The 19007-nt window shown below is 42.1% G+C and overlaps 10 protein-coding genes and 1 further gene across 10 annotated transcripts; 5 read left to right on the forward strand and 6 right to left on the reverse strand.

The window, feature by feature from the left end:
• Positions 1-1721: 1721 nt before the first annotated feature.
• Positions 1722-2477, reverse strand: ASI2 (Asi2p; the record flags this gene model as incomplete). The annotated part of the gene is made up of 1 exon (XM_003647532.1): positions 1722-2477. One exon carries the CDS (start codon positions 2475-2477, stop codon positions 1722-1724), a length of 756 nt encoding a protein of 251 aa, XP_003647580.1.
• A 230-nt stretch (positions 2478-2707) lies between these two features.
• Positions 2708-3301, forward strand: PGA1 (Pga1p; the record flags this gene model as incomplete). Its single annotated transcript, XM_003647533.1, has 1 exon — positions 2708-3301. One exon carries the CDS (start codon positions 2708-2710, stop codon positions 3299-3301), a length of 594 nt encoding a protein of 197 aa, XP_003647581.1.
• A 1297-nt stretch (positions 3302-4598) lies between these two features.
• Positions 4599-4979, forward strand: Ecym_6390 (endosulfine family protein; the record flags this gene model as incomplete). The annotated part of the gene is made up of 1 exon (XM_003647534.1): positions 4599-4979. One exon carries the CDS (start codon positions 4599-4601, stop codon positions 4977-4979), a length of 381 nt encoding a protein of 126 aa, XP_003647582.1.
• Positions 4980-5407: 428 nt separating this feature from the next.
• On the reverse strand, positions 5408-6229 carry Ecym_6391 (uncharacterized protein; the record flags this gene model as incomplete). The annotated part of the gene is made up of 1 exon (XM_003647535.1): positions 5408-6229. The coding sequence occupies one exon, from the start codon at positions 6227-6229 to the stop codon at positions 5408-5410; it is 822 nt and encodes a 273-aa protein (XP_003647583.1).
• Positions 6230-6464: 235 nt separating this feature from the next.
• WSS1 (metalloendopeptidase WSS1) lies at positions 6465-7358 on the forward strand (the record flags this gene model as incomplete). Its single annotated transcript, XM_003647536.1, has 1 exon — positions 6465-7358. One exon carries the CDS (start codon positions 6465-6467, stop codon positions 7356-7358), a length of 894 nt encoding a protein of 297 aa, XP_003647584.1.
• Positions 7359-9153: 1795 nt separating this feature from the next.
• On the forward strand, positions 9154-9933 carry CUZ1 (Cuz1p; the record flags this gene model as incomplete). Its single annotated transcript, XM_003647537.1, has 1 exon — positions 9154-9933. One exon carries the CDS (start codon positions 9154-9156, stop codon positions 9931-9933), a length of 780 nt encoding a protein of 259 aa, XP_003647585.1.
• Positions 9934-11248: 1315 nt separating this feature from the next.
• Ecym_6394 lies at positions 11249-12912 on the reverse strand (the record flags this gene model as incomplete).
• A 1625-nt stretch (positions 12913-14537) lies between these two features.
• SPL2 (Spl2p) lies at positions 14538-15170 on the reverse strand (the record flags this gene model as incomplete). Its single annotated transcript, XM_003647538.1, has 1 exon — positions 14538-15170. One exon carries the CDS (start codon positions 15168-15170, stop codon positions 14538-14540), a length of 633 nt encoding a protein of 210 aa, XP_003647586.1.
• An 837-nt stretch (positions 15171-16007) lies between these two features.
• Positions 16008-16465, forward strand: GIM3 (tubulin-binding prefolding complex subunit GIM3; the record flags this gene model as incomplete). Its single annotated transcript, XM_003647539.1, has 2 exons — positions 16008-16016; positions 16085-16465. 2 exons carry the CDS (start codon positions 16008-16010, stop codon positions 16463-16465), a joined length of 390 nt encoding a protein of 129 aa, XP_003647587.1.
• A 198-nt stretch (positions 16466-16663) lies between these two features.
• On the reverse strand, positions 16664-17052 carry Ecym_6397 (uncharacterized protein; the record flags this gene model as incomplete). The annotated part of the gene is made up of 2 exons (XM_003647540.1): positions 16664-16890; positions 16995-17052. The coding sequence occupies 2 exons, from the start codon at positions 17050-17052 to the stop codon at positions 16664-16666; spliced, it is 285 nt and encodes a 94-aa protein (XP_003647588.1).
• A 352-nt stretch (positions 17053-17404) lies between these two features.
• Positions 17405-18880, reverse strand: MEP2 (ammonium permease MEP2; the record flags this gene model as incomplete). The annotated part of the gene is made up of 1 exon (XM_003647541.1): positions 17405-18880. One exon carries the CDS (start codon positions 18878-18880, stop codon positions 17405-17407), a length of 1476 nt encoding a protein of 491 aa, XP_003647589.1.
• Positions 18881-19007: the final 127 nt, after the last annotated feature.

Genomic DNA, 19007 nt, shown 5'->3' on the forward strand with positions numbered 1-19007 from the left:
CATATTTTATGCAATGAATAGTACATTTATTGCGTAATGAACGCATTAAGAGAGTTTCGCGCGGGTCGAGACCGAATTAACTAATATATGAAGAACATACGGGTTGGGTGTATTAAGAAATGCCTTGGTTTGTTTGACCAAGAAAAACGGGTTATTCAATTCTACTGTTGCAAGTAAGCGCCACGAGGCAGTGCGGGATGATGTAAGCAAGAACGATTTGATAGTCCAGTCCAATCGACGCAGGATCCGGGGCCGGAAAAAGAGCCATAATAGTGATATATTCGAGGGTTGGTTGGTTTAGTTTGAACTAACTAGAGAACTGTACGTTGGATATGTTTTCTTTCCGTATGAGCCTAGGGTAGAAGACAAGAAAACTTACGTGCGGCTTACGGGTGAGCATTAAATGCACACGAGGCTACAAGAGGTGTGGAGAAGGAGGAGGATATGGAATGAGGTTATTTCAGAGGAGCCTGTCAATTGCGGTTAATATGGGCGGGGGGGGGGGACAGTCATCCTCAAAGAGGAATTTGGGCTTTTCGATGGTATTAGATAGAGTGCAGATTTTTTTTGGTTGGTAGTTAGTTGGGTTCTGGTTCGGTTGTCTTATGGATTAGATTTCCAATCAATTGAAAAGTCCATCAAAAGGTCCATTTCTTGTATGTATCCTTTCTTTGTCCGTTTGTGTTTAATTCAAGGACTTCTGACTGTGGAAGGAGTAGTGGATAGTCACGGATGTCTCTGACTACTCCTCATAAATCAAGATGACTCGCGATACGGGGCGACGGGTTACGTAGGTGTTGATTCTGTGTCCTTCCTTCCTCTCTCACCCCCAAAGAGGGGTGGAGGCTTGTTTGTGAGTTGTGAGAGAATTTCAATTTCGCATTGCATGGTTGCATGCTTGGCATGCATTATTCGTAAATTATTCAGGCAGCTTTGATGGAAGAACGGGCAGAAAGAAGGTAAGCAATTTTTCGAAGGTGTAAGTGCTGCTGACACCCAAGACGTCAACCGGAGAGGATGACGAGAGTAACTTTGGCTTTTGCCGTTGTAAGGCACTGTTTGGTGTCAATGAGAGGAGAACGGGGGGATTCCTAGATGATCTGGGACATAGAGCGCATACACTTTCCAATGAAGCGAACAGGGGGCTTTCAAAATGTTGCCTGTGTGCTTAATTTAGCATAAAAGTATCTACGTGGCCTAAGGATGTGCTAACGGTATAAGGAACTGCATACAAAGAGAGCATGGTGTTCTTCCAGAGTGCCCCCTTACTACAAAGATCGGGGTGCCAGCGAATGAGCGGCCTGGCACTCGGATTTGGGTTCACTTTAATGTACAGATTTCTCTACAAGATTTTTATTCCTTGTTATAACGTGCATATATAAGTGTAACGGTTGTAGGAATAATATTGTTCACTAGAATTGGAGATTCAGACCGGCATCTAATATATATATATATAAAATATATGCATATAAGCTTTTAATTTCAAGGTAGGAGTTGGGATGTGTGTGTGAATTATCGATGCCACTCCAAGAACTCTCAGTAAGCTCCATCCCTACATTCATACGTTGGCCATAGTTTACTTGTTTGTATGTCGGAGAATACTATGTTGAATAAGGTTTGGACACTGCAGTGTTGGGAGAACTGCGCCAATCCCAGGCAGCTCAGAAAATGAAATTCAATCTTATGACAGTAGGAGTTAAAAAGGACACAGGCTTCGTTTCTTAGAAGAGACCTTCCGTATTTTGGTATATTTGGCTAATAATCCTTTCCACTCCCTTATACCTCTTTATTACAGTCATGCCAAAGCATAAAGTAAAGAAGAATGCAGCAAAACACAAATATGAACTTGTAAGGAACCCATATGCCAGATATAAAGATATGGTATTCACCCTCACAAAAAAGGTATACAAGTGCGCCGTCCATTTAAGATCCCCCAGCACTGCGTTGAGCAGATAATAGATGTGTCTTGTGTAAAATACCACCACGTTGTGGAACTTGACCAACAATCCCAAACTGTCTGTATATAACAGTAACGATTTACCAGTTGCATCAACAACAGAAATCCTTCTCAAATACTGCAAAATATCAATATAAAAATCATACTCACTGAATGTTAACTCACTAAAAAGCGCTCTTAATATGTTAAATAGAGAAAATGGGAACAGTAACGCTATCAATATATGATCCAGAAGTATTTGGTTCCTCAAGAAATTCCGAAGTTGTGGTCTTCGCCTGATAAAAGGCGGCCAATCTTCTTCCCCACCAAAACCTCTAATACTTCTCATACCCAGCTGTTCATTTCGTTCATGTTCTCTCTGAAGTGCCTCCAGAAGTAATATCTGAATGTCTAACCCTGCCTGTTCGTCCACCGGTGACTGATCTCTTTGTGATTCCTCCATGAATAATTGATATAAATCCGGTTCTTCCTCATCCCCACTCATCTCTAAATCAGAATGAGACGAATCCAACTGTTCCATACTCAAATTCCTTTTGTATATTGATATACCCTACTACCCTCTTTGTTACAAATGATGCATGCATCCACATGCTTATCATATATGCTTGCGCGAGTGCCTCTTTCAATCTTACAGATTATTAAGGAACTAGAGTGCCAAAAAGAAAAAACTCCCACCTCTTTGACGAACTAACCTCTTCAAGTTCAACAGCTTACATAAAGACAACAAAAAGGGTTTAAAGCCCATTGAGAATGAAGTTTGTAAGCATACTATGTGGCATTGCAACAGTTTTGAAATGCATTGTTGCTAATACAGAAGCTTTTAACCTTCATATTCCTCGCGATTTCCCCCTGCACCCCACTGAAGTTAGTTCATCGAATGATGGCCGTGTTGGACGTCAACTTGGAACACACTATTTTCCAAGCATGTCGCTCTACAACATTAATCATAAGCTGCAGGTTTACCCTGTTCCGCTTAATGACACTTTCTACATACAGCTTACTGATTTAAAGCAGGATGAGACTTACCAGATAAGAATATGCTGGACTGCTATGCATCCTGTAAACGTGGAAGGGCTCGGGTATCAAATTGTCGCCCATGATGTTAACTTCCAAGGGACCGTTGCAGATGACGCTCGTATATTTGTTCATTTCAAGGTGGTTCCGCAGTGTTATCCACCAATTAATGCAGATACAATCCCGATCAACGTTTCGGTGGTGAACATCAAGATGGGCATTCCAGTAGATCTGTATTCTGTGGTATTTTACATTCTATTGGTGCTAGGTGCTGTATCCTACCTTGTGCAACATTCCAATCCATACCAGCTATTGAAAAATGCTAGGTAACTAGCCTATATAGTAGTAGCACTCGCATTGTTTATATTAGCAGTACAAAGATGCAGATCTCACGTACTTAAGGGTCTATCCTTTTCATCCACGTCTTCGCACTTTTCGGAAACCTTCACTACCAGTTTCTGCAAGCTATCCTCTGATAACACCATACCGCAATATACTCGATGCTTAGCCAAGCAACTGGCGAGTCAGCTGTCCTTGCCTACTGTTGCTCCCCTAGTTTTCCCGCTTTCAGTTTTACACATTCCTTGTCTGATCGACAGAGTTCTTGATTAGCACAAAACTTATTCCCATTTGGCCCCAATAAATCTGACTCAACAGTTGCTCCTTCCCAATACCCATATCTACATAAAGCACATAACAAAACGCTGTTCTTCTCTCGCGATAGATTCCACTTACAGTGTGACAACCTCCCCCCTCCCACCTCGGAGTTAGCCTTGTCACACTTTCCCTGGTGGCTCAGGCAGCCCTCCTCTTAGTTTCACACACCTACATCATAACTTTCTGCCATTCCGAGCTCACCCCTTTCATCGTTCCACGCATCATCAGTGAACCCCGCCCATATCATTGACCCTCTTACATATCCTTCCTGTGCCCTTCTTCCCTGCAGCCATCCCCACCTGCCCATAATATCATTCTGTACACCAATTTCCATGTAGCGGATGCTTATTCCCTAGCCATCACAAGAACTGCTTGAACAGGAAACCTTCCTTCTGACCCATGGCTTTAAGTGCTGATTTATAAATAGCACCCATATGGTATCAGCATCCAACATTTCCCAATATTTCCTGGAGATCCCAACCGTTGACGCTCGCAAGCTAATAAAAATTAAAAAAAGAGGAAGAAGTCTTCAAAGAACTTCCGTTTTGTTTTCATCCCTAGCCTCTCCTATTGCTCGCTGCCCACCACACTCTTCCAACTGGGCCTGAATTGATCGACATCAAACCCCTGGCTTACCGTTATACAACTTTGAACTTCGTCTTGGCCACATAAATGTCACACTACCCACCTGTTTTTCCAGCCATCCACCATCTACCAGCATAAAACCCCATGAAGACCTCCTATTGATCCAATTGATCTCTAACGACTGTGTGGTCCAGCGTTCATAGCTCGTTGTCGATAGTGGTTTGCGTATTTCAGATAGGAATTGTTATCACGTGATAGTAACTCCTTTTAAAAGGGGCAAATCGGAAGGACAAAAGCGTAAAATAATTACCACCGTTACATTAATAAAGCTAAGATCTTACATTCAGGTGGACGGCGCAAATAAAAACCAGTAAGCAGCGCTGTAATGAGTAACGATATATCACCTAAGAGCAGCAGGCCACATGTGCAAGAAGATGTGGACGTATCTGCGCTTACTCCCCAGGAGTTGAAGCTGTTTAAAATGTACGGCAAGTTGCCTGGCAAGAAGGATTTATTTAAGCACAAATTACAGGAGAGAAAATATTTTGATAGCGGAGACTATGCTTTAAGCAAAGCGGGTGTGAATTCAGCAGATTTAGCTTCCGATGTTGTGGGTAGCTCCCATTTGCCGGTAACAAACCCATCCGGGTTGAGGGAATCGATAATACGGAGACGCATGTCCAGCAGTGCTGGGGGCCTGGATTCTCAGAATTTGAACAGACAGAGTAGTATATCATCTGGTCCTCCAAGATCACCAAATAAGTAAGGTTAGCTGATGAATACGTGTATATACCCACACGCACACGCACGCACGCATGCACACACACACATACTCGTATATGTATATGTATGTATATATAGGTAATGATGGGAGTATTTTGTTTTTACTGGGCATGTTTAGAAAGGTTAACGTTCGACCTCTAAAGGTGGCAGCGGAAGAATGTTGAATGGGGGTAGAGCTGGGCAAGAAGAGATAAGATGGATCGAAATTATTATTATCAAAAGTAGATACTATATCTTTCTATATGTACATAAGACGGAGGCCTATAACACTTGGAAATAAATTATTGCAAATTACTAAAAATAAATGAACTCCAACGAAAAGGTATTTAACTTTAAGTGGAGGGATGTAAAAAAGAATATTCAAGATAAATTGAAGATGATGCGTAAGGTACCAACTTACCATCAGGGGTATCAGTTTTGGTTTAAATATCTTCCCAATTTTCCAAAATACAATAATCCAAGAAAGTAGAAATCGATAAAGTATAACAATTGTGCAAAATGAGTAATATCGTCATAGCACGTTATTACAGTGACCAACCCGATCCCAAATCCCAGTAGAAATACCGAAAACGAACCATCAAAAAGCAGCCATATAATGCCGTCTAGTAGAAGCCACGCGCCACTGGCTTGTAACGACGATGACCATTCGACTCTCCGGATACCGAAAGAGACACCCATGATCGCATTGATCGCACGTAGAACACTTGAAAGATTAACCTTGCCCACTGAAATGCCCCGCCAATAATCTACTATTGGCAACAAAGATCCAAAGAAGATTCCCTCTACTGCATAGCCAGCCCACATCGGCAATATTCCGAAACTCAGTTGTTGACATACCTTAACACCTAACACTAAGGGCCTCGATGCTAGTTCCTCATGTAATAAATGATTGTCATGTAAGTTCCTACTTAATTCATGATATGCAATACCTGAAACACCCAGAACAACCAGCGAACAAACGTAGTGAATATACTTCTGTAATGTAGAACGCGGGGCTGCTGCTGCTGCTGCTGCGAGGGCAGATTCATCAAGTGCCCTGCCTGCAGATTTTTTAGCCTCTTCGTAAATTTCCGTATCTTCACTCTCTACAATCTCCTCATCATATATACCAAATAATTGCGGCTTTAATAGCATACTAATGGAATCAGTGCTGGGAGCTACAAAGAGCGGACCCTCTTCCCTAGAATCAACAGCCGTAGTAGATACACCATTTGTTTGCTTCTTTTTTGACATCTTCTAATATACCCTACCCCTTTAACTACCGTACACTCAGTGTAATCTATTTTCACTTCTTGTTTGTTGTTAGGAAGGTTATAAGCTAATCCGTCTTTTTAGGTCTTTCGAAGTGCATGGTCAAATTTTTGACCGAATTTCGTAAAATTCACGTCCTTTCAAAATACACAACTCCTTTAAGTCCCATAATTTAAAGCACATTGAGCATGAAAGTTCGATCACAGCTGACTAATTGATGGGTATAAATATACGGACGAATCAGCACATTAATAATCTTGCAGTGCTTCAGGGGAAGCCAAGAAAGGAGGATGCTCTGTCTCTTCTAATGGAAATGGTACATCGGGTGTCGTATCTTATGAAGGAAGAAAGGTTTACGGTGGGGCAGTTAGTTGAGTTTTATCCGAATGAGGGTAGGCTTCTAGGGATGAATGTAAATCACGGGTCTAAGATTATGCTTCGGTTACGTGAGGCGACAGATGAGACTAGATTTCTGCCGCGCGATTCTATTCTAGAAACTATGTTGCATGAGTTGACGCATAATTTGTTTGGTAAGCATGATAAGAGGTTTTATTCTAAACTAGATGATCTACGTGGGAGACAGTGGGTTATAGAGCAAAGGGGGCTGTATGATAGTTTCATTGGTAAAGGAAGGGCCTTGGGTGTCAGGCCTGGATCAAAATTGCCTATCAGGACAAGGCATATCTGTAGCAGTGCACTTGTAGGATCAGCCAAGGGTAGTAATAATACACCAAGGGAAATGGCTGCTCAAGCAGCTGAGGAAAGAGCATATAATAACAGAGGGTGTGGATATTTGTCGGGCGTCAGTGGCTTAGAGCCTACAAGTGAGGAGTTGGATTTTATAGTCGTAAGTGATGTTACTGATGCTAAGAACGCAGATGCTAATAGTAAAAGGAAGAGGATTCATAATGTAATTGACGCAGATGCAGATGCAGATGGTGACCTAACAAGCGTATCTATTGAAAGACAAGGTAGACGAAAGTTGCGTTCGCGTGGAAAGCCTGATACAATAATTCTAGACGACGACGGCGACTATATAGAGCATACCGGTGATTGTTTCAGCGTCGGCGACTCAAATGGTAGAGAGATAATCGACCTTACGCATGAATGAATAAGAAATTAGAAAACTCTGCATATTACGGAAATAACATAGAGAGTAAAGGCTATTTACATATTGGTTAAATTCCTACAGTGACACTAATATTACTACAAAAAGTAATTTTGAGATGCTATTACATCAGTGGAGGGATTGCCTATCGGGTACCTCATTTTTTTGGAAATATTATATGTTGTATGATATCGCATTCATGTTTTGTTAGCCGTTTCCCAAAAAATACAATGTCACCGATTGATTGATTCGTCAGGAATCATTTTGTGGCATTATAAGTCTTGCTTCGATTCATTTTATCGGTTCAAACGCATGTTCTGTAATGTTACAAGCATTTTTGTTTATTCTCACATTGCATGATATTGTATCCAATATATATACGACTAATAGTTACGTTTTCGAAGGGCATTAAATCAGTATGTTATATTAATATATTTCAGAGCAGGAAAAACACTTTACTCTGATAGAGAGGCTTGAGAATCTGATTAATTTGAGACTCGGTTGTTTTATAGGAACAAAATAGAGGCATGATGGAACAAATGTCAGAGATTTCGTAACCGTTAGGGAGTTTTGCGAGGCATAGATCAATAAAAAAGTTTTTTAAAATTCTAACTGCATTATTATTGTTCACAAAACCCTAATCACTTTAAAATGGCTGAATTGACCTGAGTGAAAACGTTGTTAGGAAATACTATTTTTTGTCGTTCTTTTGATTTTTTCTTCATATGGGTTATTATGGGACTGCTACTTCTTTCGTTTTTTCTATTAAATCAACTCATAAACTCTTGGTCATTACTTCCATTAATATGCAAAACCAATAATAGCTCCCATGTATTTCCCCAACAGTTTCAAAACTGCTTATATCTTTGCAAGAAAAATGTACAGAAGTAAGACAAGCGTCAATAAGAGTTGTTCGAAATTATCCTTGGTAATTGCAACTACTAACGTTGCGAAATCATTATTCCAAAACTTCTGGTCTTTTTCAATTAAATCCGTCATCCAATGTAGCACCCCATTCAGACCCTTGGACTGCTCGTAGTTTTCAATATAAATCACTTCAGCTTTATCTTTAAAAGTAACAGATGCCATGATGCCCTATTTCAGCTTATTTTGTTATTCCTTATAATAGAGATGCCGGGGGGTTATTTTGGCAGCAAAATTTTGTGAATCACACAAGCCTGGTGTTGAAAGAAACTTAGACCTGTAATCAATAGTTGTTCCTCACTGAAGCTTGGTTGTGCATTTTCAACACATATTAGCAACGGATAAACCAGCCTTTCTTACTTCACATTATTGTTTGTGTCACTCAGTATACAGAAGTTTGTGACATGCGACACTGACATCTATATCTTTTTATTCCTAAAATCTAGCTTCGATTTTCTATCAAAAACTCAAATTACATATCTTAGAAAACTAGTGTTAAATCCAAAGTTTCCGGCCAAAATGTTACTAACTCTCCAAACCTCATCGATGGCTTCAAGGATGGCTTAAGAACCTAGTAGAATCCCCTAGATGTATATTTTGTTTACTAATCTAATATTACTTAATGCTCTGTTACTAATCACATAAAACGGATGGCTTAACCAATGCTTGAACTCTAAGTGTGAGTGACTTTGCTAAGCATCAGTTCTTCGTCGCGTTGTCTCTTGTGATAACTATAAAAAGGAAGCGTCACTCATCCCAAGATTCATTTGATATCTTAATACACCATCCATAATCTCTGGTAGAGTATCTCTATCCTGAGGGCTGGCGAAGGTTTAGATTAATATAACAAAAGCTAAAATTTAAAAAATACAGAATGACGCAGAAGGAATATGGAATGCTTGATGTAGGTAAGCATTGTCATTATTGTAGACAAGTGGATTTTTTGCCCTTCCATTGCACATCATGTAGTGAGGACTTTTGTGCATTGCATAGAAGCAGAGAAGAACATAATTGTCGGGGTCTAGTGAGGGGTGGTGGGGACTTATCAAAGGGGACGATGATGGCTGTATCTGGTTCTAGGAAGGGTGATAGAGAGGCGTATTTTAAGTCATTGCTTCCCGAGAAATCAGCAGTGAGAGTAAACCAAACCAGGGCGCAGCCAGAAGGTTCAAATCAATCGATAAAGGATAGATTGATTGGTCAAAAGAATACTTTTGCATTGGACAAGTTGAAGAAGTTTTTTGACAAGTATAGTTCTAAGAAGAATTACAAGTTGAAGTTAACTACGTCGAACAAGACAATCCAGTTGGCGAAGATGAAACGTGCCGCCAAGGGAGATGAAAACATTCCTCAATCCAACCGTGTGTATATCTGGTGCTACTGCATAGATGAAAAGGAACCTAAGGAGTATGAGATGTTCATTAATAAAGTGTGGCCGTTGGGCAGGGTGTTGGATTACCTAAGTCAGCAGTTGAATATTAAAAATGTAAATCTATCAGCGCCTGCTGATATGGACAAGAAATTGTATTTGTATAAAACTGTTAAAGGCTCTGAGTGGGTATTATTGGAGCCCTCCGCCCGTGTGACTGGTAATATTGATGATGGAGATACAGTTTATTTAGTTCGTGGGGAGGATACCAGGCTAATAAAATAGACAGGGATATAGATGATAAAATTTCTATTTTCATCAGGTAACAGATATTGTAGTTAAATATTGTGCAAAGGGCAGCAATAAGTGATTAGTACCTGGAGTATTGAGGCTTAGGAGGTGGGGGTGGGAATTTACCTGCTTGTGTGCATTTGTATGTGCTTCTTATAATGGCCCCGTTTATAAAGAGACACCATGACAGTAAACCCGAGCCTCTGTAAACGTATAGAGTCTTATATTATGAAGGTACCAAAGATTCAAGGCTCTACCCCTTCATATGCATTCGAAAATACTGCGAAATTGAATAGGTCCGCGCGAATGCCCTTCTACAATGAGGAAGTATGAAACACAATCGGATGGACGGAGGATTCACACATTGCATTGCTTCTAAATATATGCATTTTGTGGCGCTTCTTCCTTTAACAATGTATCCAACCTAATAGCTGGTGTGGATATATGACTTTATGTGTCGACTTTTAATGTCATGAGTTTTGTTTGTATGCTAAGTCTAATCTGATCTGTATTATTATTCTTAGTCTTAATATTGCTATTACTTTTTATTTTTATTATTAGTGGTATCATTAGTGGTATTAATATTACTTTACCATTCCTAATACCGTTAGTACCAATGATTCGAATAAACTAGAGTAATCAGGTTCAAATCAACCAAGGATATTTATTAGTTGATAAAGGAAACAAGAAAGGTAGGGAGAAAAGTGCAGGCGGCAGATTAATAATAATAATAATAATAATAATAATAATAATAATAATAATAATAATAATAATAATAATAATATATTTAATGAAGATGAGAAATGGGGACCGGGAAGATAGTTCTCCTGAAGAGATATTTATCTTTTCATATCCCAAGTTTTGCAAAAAATCAGTCAAAAGTGAGTAATGAGAAAGGGAAGAGAAATAGTGTATAGAAGAAAACAGAGAGTGAAAGACAAGAGTAAAGGACTATTAATGAACTTTTTTGTTGTGTAATGAATTAGGACATTGTCATTTGTATTATTATGCAAAAGAGTGAGTTTAGGCGTAGATGTGAGCGTAGATTGTGAACATGTATGTAGGTGAAAGAAACTTGACTTGCGTAATAGTATATGGTCGTGGCTTTAAGTTGTGCATGCGTATGTGGTTGTATGTCTGTATTCCGTGCTGTGTTGTATGTGCATATGTGTTGTGTGCTGGTGTGTGTATGTGTATATGAGAGCGTGAGTTTGAGAGCGTGAGTGTGTATGTATCTGGTGCACGGGAAAAGAGGTGGGTGAACCAAGTTGGAAAGGTTTTTAAAAAAATCATTATACATGGCCCCTCTCTAACAACAACTCATCTTGCAAAATAAACCCTTACCAGAAGTAACAGATTCAAGATCGTTATGTTGACCGTTTACTGCAGCCGTGCCAATTGCATTTGTACCAGTAGGCCCTTGAAGGCCTTGTTTTTGTTGAATCCCTTGTTGTGAAGGGTGTGGTTGGAACGGATATTGAGCTTGCTGTTGGTTGCGGTACTGAGTTTGCTGTGGCTGCTGCTGTTGATGCGGAGGCAGAGCCTGCTGGGACTGCTGTGGCTGTGGCTGCTGGGCTTGTGCTTGGTAGTGGTTTAGACGTGACTGATGGTGCTGCGACTTCAGCTGGTGCTGCACATAACGTTGTTGCGTCTGGTGTTGGTAAGCTTCATACGATGTAGGATCCAGCCTTTGTTGTGGTTGTATTTGGGAACCACCCACGTAACGAGGATCGGGTGGAGAGGATACTTGTTGAGGGGCAGAGGGCTGAGGGTACTTGTTTCTGTGTTTTCTGCTCTTTTCGTTGGGAGGATTTGGATGACCATAACCATGTAGATTTGGTTTCTTGTTGATAGTTAAATCCCATCCACGGCCACCATTTAGCTTCATCCAGTCGTATTCGCCATCGTAATCTTGCCCCAACTCATCCAAGGTTGACAACAACAATTTACGATATCCCTCATAGTCGGGAGTCTCTTCAAAGCCCAAGTTTCTGACAATCTCCAAGTAACGCCCGAATTGAACAGGAAGACCTTGCGAGAGATCGTAGACATTTGTACTTCTTTTTTTTCACCAATCTTCTCGTACTTTTGCTTATTATTGGGTGCCTTCAAGCCCTGCCATGGAAGTTGGCCTCTCAAGAAGTAGAAAAACACATGACCAAGAGCCTCCATGTCGTCTCTACGACTTTGTTCACGGCCTAAATGGGTGTTGATAGACATATAACGTGCGGTACCGCTAAGTGATTTCTTTTCTCTATATGGGATGTGCTGTTTCGTTTTCGGATCGCGATACAACTTCGCCATCCCAAAATCAATCAAATGAACCTTGTTGGCATCAGGTTGATCTGGCCTACCAATCAAAAAGTTATCCGGCTTAATATCCCGATAGATCAAATCATGTGTATGCAAGTCCTCAATCAACGTGATCATCTGCACAGCAACCTGCACCACTGTCTTAACAGAAAACCGACGCCCACACCAATCAAAGAGATCTTCCAACGACGGACCTAACAAATCAATCACAAGAATATTATGCAACCCCTCCTGCCCAAAGTAATAAGCCTGCGGAACCCCAGCAGTCCCCGCAAGAATCTTGTACGTCCTGTACTCATCCTTTAGCTGCGGAGCTTCTGTCTTGCGGGGCTCAAACTTAATGGCCACAGGCACCCCGTTGATCATATTAGTGCCCTCGAAAAGAACACCGAACGAGCCCTCACCGATCTTCTTTCCAATCTTAAAATGTAGTCCTACAATCGTCGTGTCATCACGAGCTGATACCGAAGATACACTAGATGTTTGAATCCCTCCTACCACCCCCACTGCCGACCCAATCCCAGGTTGTTGAGAATAAGAATGGGAATGTTGCGCTGATGCCTGCTGTGGTTGCGGAGAAGAAATGTTCATCTTTGTGTTCGTGATATTGTTTACAGCCAGAGCTGTGTTCGCAGCTGCTATAGCACTAGAATTGTTCATTTAGAGACGATAACCCGAAGACACCTAACCTGCTGGAGATGCTGTGTACTTTTCTCTCTCTACTACTATATTACCTGACTAGAATACATTGGTTTTGACAAGGAAGCAGACTTAGATTTTTTATATTTTGTGAAGATACCAAGGCAGTGAGGTCTCAGAAGTGAAAAAAAGAAAGGCATTGGAGCTTTTTTGGACACGAGAAACGAAACGTGCAGTCGGGGCCGCGTCTTGAAGCAGCATTAATGTGATGTGTGTGGTGGTATTGATTGGTATACGTTTGGCCTACGTAGTGGAAGGGAGAAGGACTGTGTTTTTGGAGGCGGATGTATTTAGGTATAGTGAGTGCGATGAGTATTATTAGCGTAGAAAGAAATCATTCTGCACGCAGCAGAGATACCGGACTAAAGTATGTTTCGTTGGAACGATGGATAACGGATGGGTAGGTGCTTGGTGTACTTCGACTGCAGTCGAAGTACACCCATTGACTTGCGTTTCGGCTTGAGAATTATTTTGTCCTCTGGTTTTGGCTGGCTGGGCCAGCCAGCCAGCCCATTCCCCGAAGATCATACGAGACCACAAATTGGCGAAGAATAGCCCTGGTGTGGTCACGTGCCGATTATTTTTTGTAAACTCTGGGACATTCTCTCGAGCCCAGATATGCACGCATGCGTGCGCACACCCAGACAACGCCGCAAACCACACAAACCTCCTTAGCGATTGCGCTGCAGGGCTGACTGCGTGTGTAACGGCACGCAGAATGCTGCCCCCTAGATTCCCGCAGGGCCGCCGAAGTACCGATGGTTCAGATCACCAGCTAGATATGGGCGCAGGCGGATATGCTGTAATAAAAAACCGAGAAACAATGTTTTCAGAATTTAAAACAGAATTTAAAACAGAAATATAAAACACAAAACGCAAAATGCGTTAGAGAGTTGTCTCAAAAGAGAGAGCAGGTCAAAGTTCCCCCACAGCGACCGACTAGGGGAATCGCAACGGAGTAGCAGCAGCGAACGCGTTGACCTTTTTAGTAGATTTGTTTAGTAGAGCAAAAGCTTCCAAAGGGGTTTGCCACAATGCAGAGAGAGATAAAGGGCTTTTGCTAATTAGCGTACGTATTGCATGAAAAAAATGCTTGGAAGGATAATGCACTGAGTCGTCAAAAAGTCAGTTGTTATGTATAGTTACGTAGTGGGGGCGGCAGAGAAGAAAGTCAACGTATATATTGTATGATGTATTATATTATATTGCGGCGCTGTTGTTGCACCTCTCGGAGTGAAGCACTGGACTGCGCAATCGGAGCTTCAAATGCGCAACTGTCTTAGTATTTGTGCGTTACAACGCAAACCTAAAACAGCAATTGGCAGTTTTGTGGAGTCAGTTTTCTGTTCCCCATGGCTGCATCAAAAGGCCGCAGTAGTAGTTAGTCCTGAAGACCTCCGGAGACGATGATTACGGCACGACGTGGCGCGTCAGCGCCAGCGGCCTCCGGCCTGCCCTCGGCAGGCCGGAGGCCGCTCGGATAGCATAATAAAATACATGGAAAGCTTCTGGAGAGCTCAGCAAAATCATAAACTGCATTGAAAACTATGTAGAGTGATATTTCCCACGGTTGTCAAAGAAATCGGCTATCTAGCGTCCTCTTCGTCGCTGCTGTCTTCAAACATGTCCTCATCGATGCGTCCGTCACCGATCCAAAACTTATCCACCAATTCTTCGAGCCTTTCGAGCCGCTGGTTTTTCGACCCGTCACCGTCACATGGCGCCCTTTGAGAAAGAAAAGGTCTGTCGTTGCTACGGCTGTTGTGTAACCCTATTTGGTTCAAATAGCTGTTGTATTCCTTAAACACTGTATTTTGGTCAAGAGACTCTTCCTTCAGGCAAATGGTCGGATGGAATTCCTGGGGCGAAAGCCGCCGGACATGCGACAGCATATTGCGTGCAATTTTTGGACAGGCTTGAACACCCATTGTCTTAGCATGCAGCAGCGACTCCACGGCGCCAGCACTGGCGCCAACGCCCGCTGTCGTCGTCGTCCTGAAATTATAATTTAGAGTCGTACATTCTGACACAGGATACCCCGGTCCAGAATATAGTGTCATATTCTCATCCTCACCGACATCAATCTCCGGCATATAGTATAGATCCTCGCCATCGACATGCGACATGGACGGCCCATCAAACTGAAATAAAAGCTCGTTCTCATCGTTCGGCACCACCCTCGAATAATCCCTTGCCATATTGATAGTCTCCGTGTACATAGCCCACTTATACTATGCTATTATTATATATATATACCTTGAAACCCCCCAGCCCACCGTTGTATATCGAAAATCCTTATCAAAAACTGAGGTATTATTACGGGGAGATATGGTGTTGCCAGCAATAATATATAATAAACTGTTTTTTGCTTAACAAACTAAAACAAGCTCAACTATATACTCTCTTTTATTCGATTATTACTCCCATCATCCCGGCACGTGCACAGCCATACTGGGTTTTGTGCTTACATACGCCATGTGGGACAACGACTATATATACGTTTTTAAATACTTGTTGCACGCTAGGCGTATATTGCATGTGTCAGTTGCAATTTGCATTTGCGAGCCATGTGCTCTAAATTGGGGAGGCCCTTAAAATTCACGTGCGGGTAACACTGGTCACGTGATGGTGTCTGCGGGCCTGCCTGGAGGACTACTATTGTTGTGATGTTGAGGTAGCATGTAAACTGTTGAGTAGCTTGCTGTTTTGGTTGGTGGGTGGGTGGTTGAAAAATGGGTTTTAGATCCTGAAAAGTAGCTTTTACGGTGAATATCTACAATCTATGCAGTACATTAACAAAAAAGGGCTTGCTTACTGTAACTTCAAGAGACAGACTACGTATCTAGCCAGGCATATGAATCAGATTGGAGGGAAGGCTCAAGGAGAGTGTCCGTCCTCATGGCATGGTTAGTAGCAAATTGGTATGTTAGTGATATCACTTTGAACGAATGAGAATTTTAATCATTAATTTGCTTCTGAAGAGCACGAACGAACGCACGAACAACTATAATAATGCGTACAAGAGCGACTTAGTGGAGGGGCCAAGACTTACGAAGATGGAATTGGTATGTATGGATGTATTCTAACTGAATAGCAAGGTACAACTCGTATACTAACGTGGTGTTTGTTCCAGCTTCCCGAGGGGAAAAAGAATACCGTACAGGTATTGTATGAAGACCAACAACGGATCAATGAGTTTTCGAAGCTGATTATGAGAAAAGACGCCCTTGATGTGGAATTGCAGCGCCAAAGACAGGAAAAGGAATATCTAGATGATATATCTATGGAAATCGAGCTTATTGATGAGGATAAGAAGGTTCAATACAAGATCGGTGAAAGTTTTGTATTCCTCAAACAAAGCGAAGTGGTTGAACAACTGGAAAGGGACGTGCAAACTGTGGATTCGCGTATTTTGGAACTTGAAGAGCAAGACGAAGCGTTGGAACAACGCATGGCAACGCTGAAAAGGGTGCTATATGCCAAGTTTGGTGATAGCATCAATCTGGAGCGCTAGCGTATGATAAGCATGATTTCAATGTCAATAAAACGGGATTTCCTTTCCTAAAACATAGATGATATAATATACATATACATAAAAAGAACTCAAATATCTCCTCAAACTCGAGAGAAGCCATAGTCACTGTCATACTCATACCTGAAAAGTGTAGCAGTTACACTGTATAATATAACCTTTAATTTGCATCTTAGACGTTCACGCCGTATGTACGTCTGAGTCCTGTTCCATGGAAAAGTTCCACCCCATTCTGTTCCTGATGTCGGACAACGAGTTGGCAGCGTTACCAGGCAAATTCACAATCAGCATTCTAGTGAAAGAAAGCGTATGTACGACAGAGCCCCCTACACTCGTTATTGCTTCCTCAACCCTGGGGATAATCTCTTCAGTTACATTCGTCTGTGGAAACGTAATGATAAACGTATCTATTTTTTAAAAAAGGGATGATATAATTAGTATACTGACTGACGGATGGACAGCTAATGAAATAAAATAATGAACGGTTCATGGCCAGGACGTATATACATACCAGATGCAACAACCCACTGCAGAGCACCTAAGAAACATAAGAATACGCTCAACCTCATACTTGATATATTCTCTAGATCACTGATTAGTAAGTATGCATGTGTTTAAAGATGCGATGCCCTTATATTTTTTAGCAGTTTTCTCTGTCGTTTTATATGCAGCACGGAGATGTTTTGCTCTTAAGGGAAGATCACGAATACCGGGTAACAAAGCAGCAGCACAATGTGCAAGGGCCACCTCGTAGTGGCATAATTGTAGTTCCCCAATCTTTTGCGACTAATAATAGCTGTCGCCCGCGAATTTTGTTTGCTAAGGAGGGAGGGGGCAAGGTATTATTAGTAGTATATAATTAGATATTCCTAGAGACAAATGACAGGTTGCCTGAAACCTGTCTGATGGACGTAGAGAACGTCAGGCGACTGCAGCTTCTTTTGCAGCAGCTGCAATGTGTTCGTCGCTACCACTTTCGAGTTGATGATCACTATCGTCTTTTGTTGATGACTTTCTTGTTGTATCTTTATACCTCGTAGGTTCGGGGATATACATCTCATTCTCCTCATAAGTAAACTCTCCTATTTGGGCATAATCCGTGCCTTGTTCTTCTTCTTCTGCTCTTAGCCTTAGCCGTAAAAAGGGCAGCCTGTCTAAAATTAACAGCAAAATTGTTGTGACACAACAGGTCCATGCGACTGTGGAGCAAATAGCGGCCAACTGGTAACCGAGTTGTTTCCAGTGCTTATTGATCCACCCGCCCTCGATTGTAGTGACATAGCTGCCGCCCAACGCATTTACGTAGTCAGCTGCAAATAACCCAGTAAGCACAGACCCCACAGCACCACCTACACCGTGTAGTGCATATACATCTAGGCCATCATCGATTTTCAGGATTCTTTTTATGTCTACCGCAACATTACAAGCAGAAGCAGTGACAACTCCAATGATTACAGACGCCCAGATGGGAACAAATCCGGCCGCTGGTGTGATCCCTACCAACCCAGAGATCGCGCCGCTGCATAGTCCAATCGTTGTCCACTTTCTACCGTATCTAAAATAGTCAATGAACATCCATGCCAGTCCACCACAGGATGCAGCTAGATTGGTAGACACACAAGAGTACCAGGCCCTAACGGATGCATTCCCGGCAGAACCGCCATTGAAACCGAACCAACCAAACCATAGGAAGACAGTACCTAAAACAACCGAGGTTATGGAATGAGGCATGTATTTCGGAACACTATCTTTAGTCACCGGGTCATTCCGCCTACCTAAAACCAGAGCGTAAATCAAGGCACCATGACCAGAACTAATATGGACTGGGCCGCCTCCGGCATAGTCTAATGCCCCCATCCTAGCCAACCATCCCTCACCGTTCCAAGTCCAGCAAGCAATAGGACAATAAACAGTGGTTACCCATAAAAACAAGAACACCATCATAGGCAATAACCGCGCCCGTTCACACGCGCCACCTACCATCAAAATACCTGTGACCATGGCAAACATCCCCTGATAGAATGCAAAAAGAACGTCAGGCACCGTGGCCGTCCAACTGGGACGACTCAAATCTCCCTTCATCCCGAAAAACTCTAGAGTTCCAATGAATCCGTTCCCTCTTGTAGTATGGGAAAAAGCCAACGAGTACCCCCATATGAACCACTGGAAAGACACTACTGCAACCGCCATCACCGACGCCCATAACAGCGACAAAGCATGCTTCTTCCTCGATAGCCCCGAATAAAGTAGGCCTACACCCGGCACCACCAACCACACCAAAACCGCTGCCATCCCCACCCACACCAGATTGAACAACTGATACTCAACATTTACATCCGTACTCAAAGGATTCTTCACACTGTCCACAAAAGATATCGCAGAATCGCTACCCGACATTGCCCGCGAACCCTATATTTGTAAATCAATAACTAAAACAATAATACTGAAGACTGAGAAACGAGGACGGACCCGTCGACAAAAATACCTTCGTAACTCTTAGCCCTGAGGGAAATCATTAGACGAT

Source organism: Eremothecium cymbalariae, chromosome 6 (genome assembly GCF_000235365.1).
Source record: "Eremothecium cymbalariae DBVPG#7215 chromosome 6, complete sequence".
In the NCBI taxonomy this organism is placed as follows: Eukaryota; Fungi; Ascomycota; class Saccharomycetes; order Saccharomycetales; family Saccharomycetaceae; genus Eremothecium; species Eremothecium cymbalariae.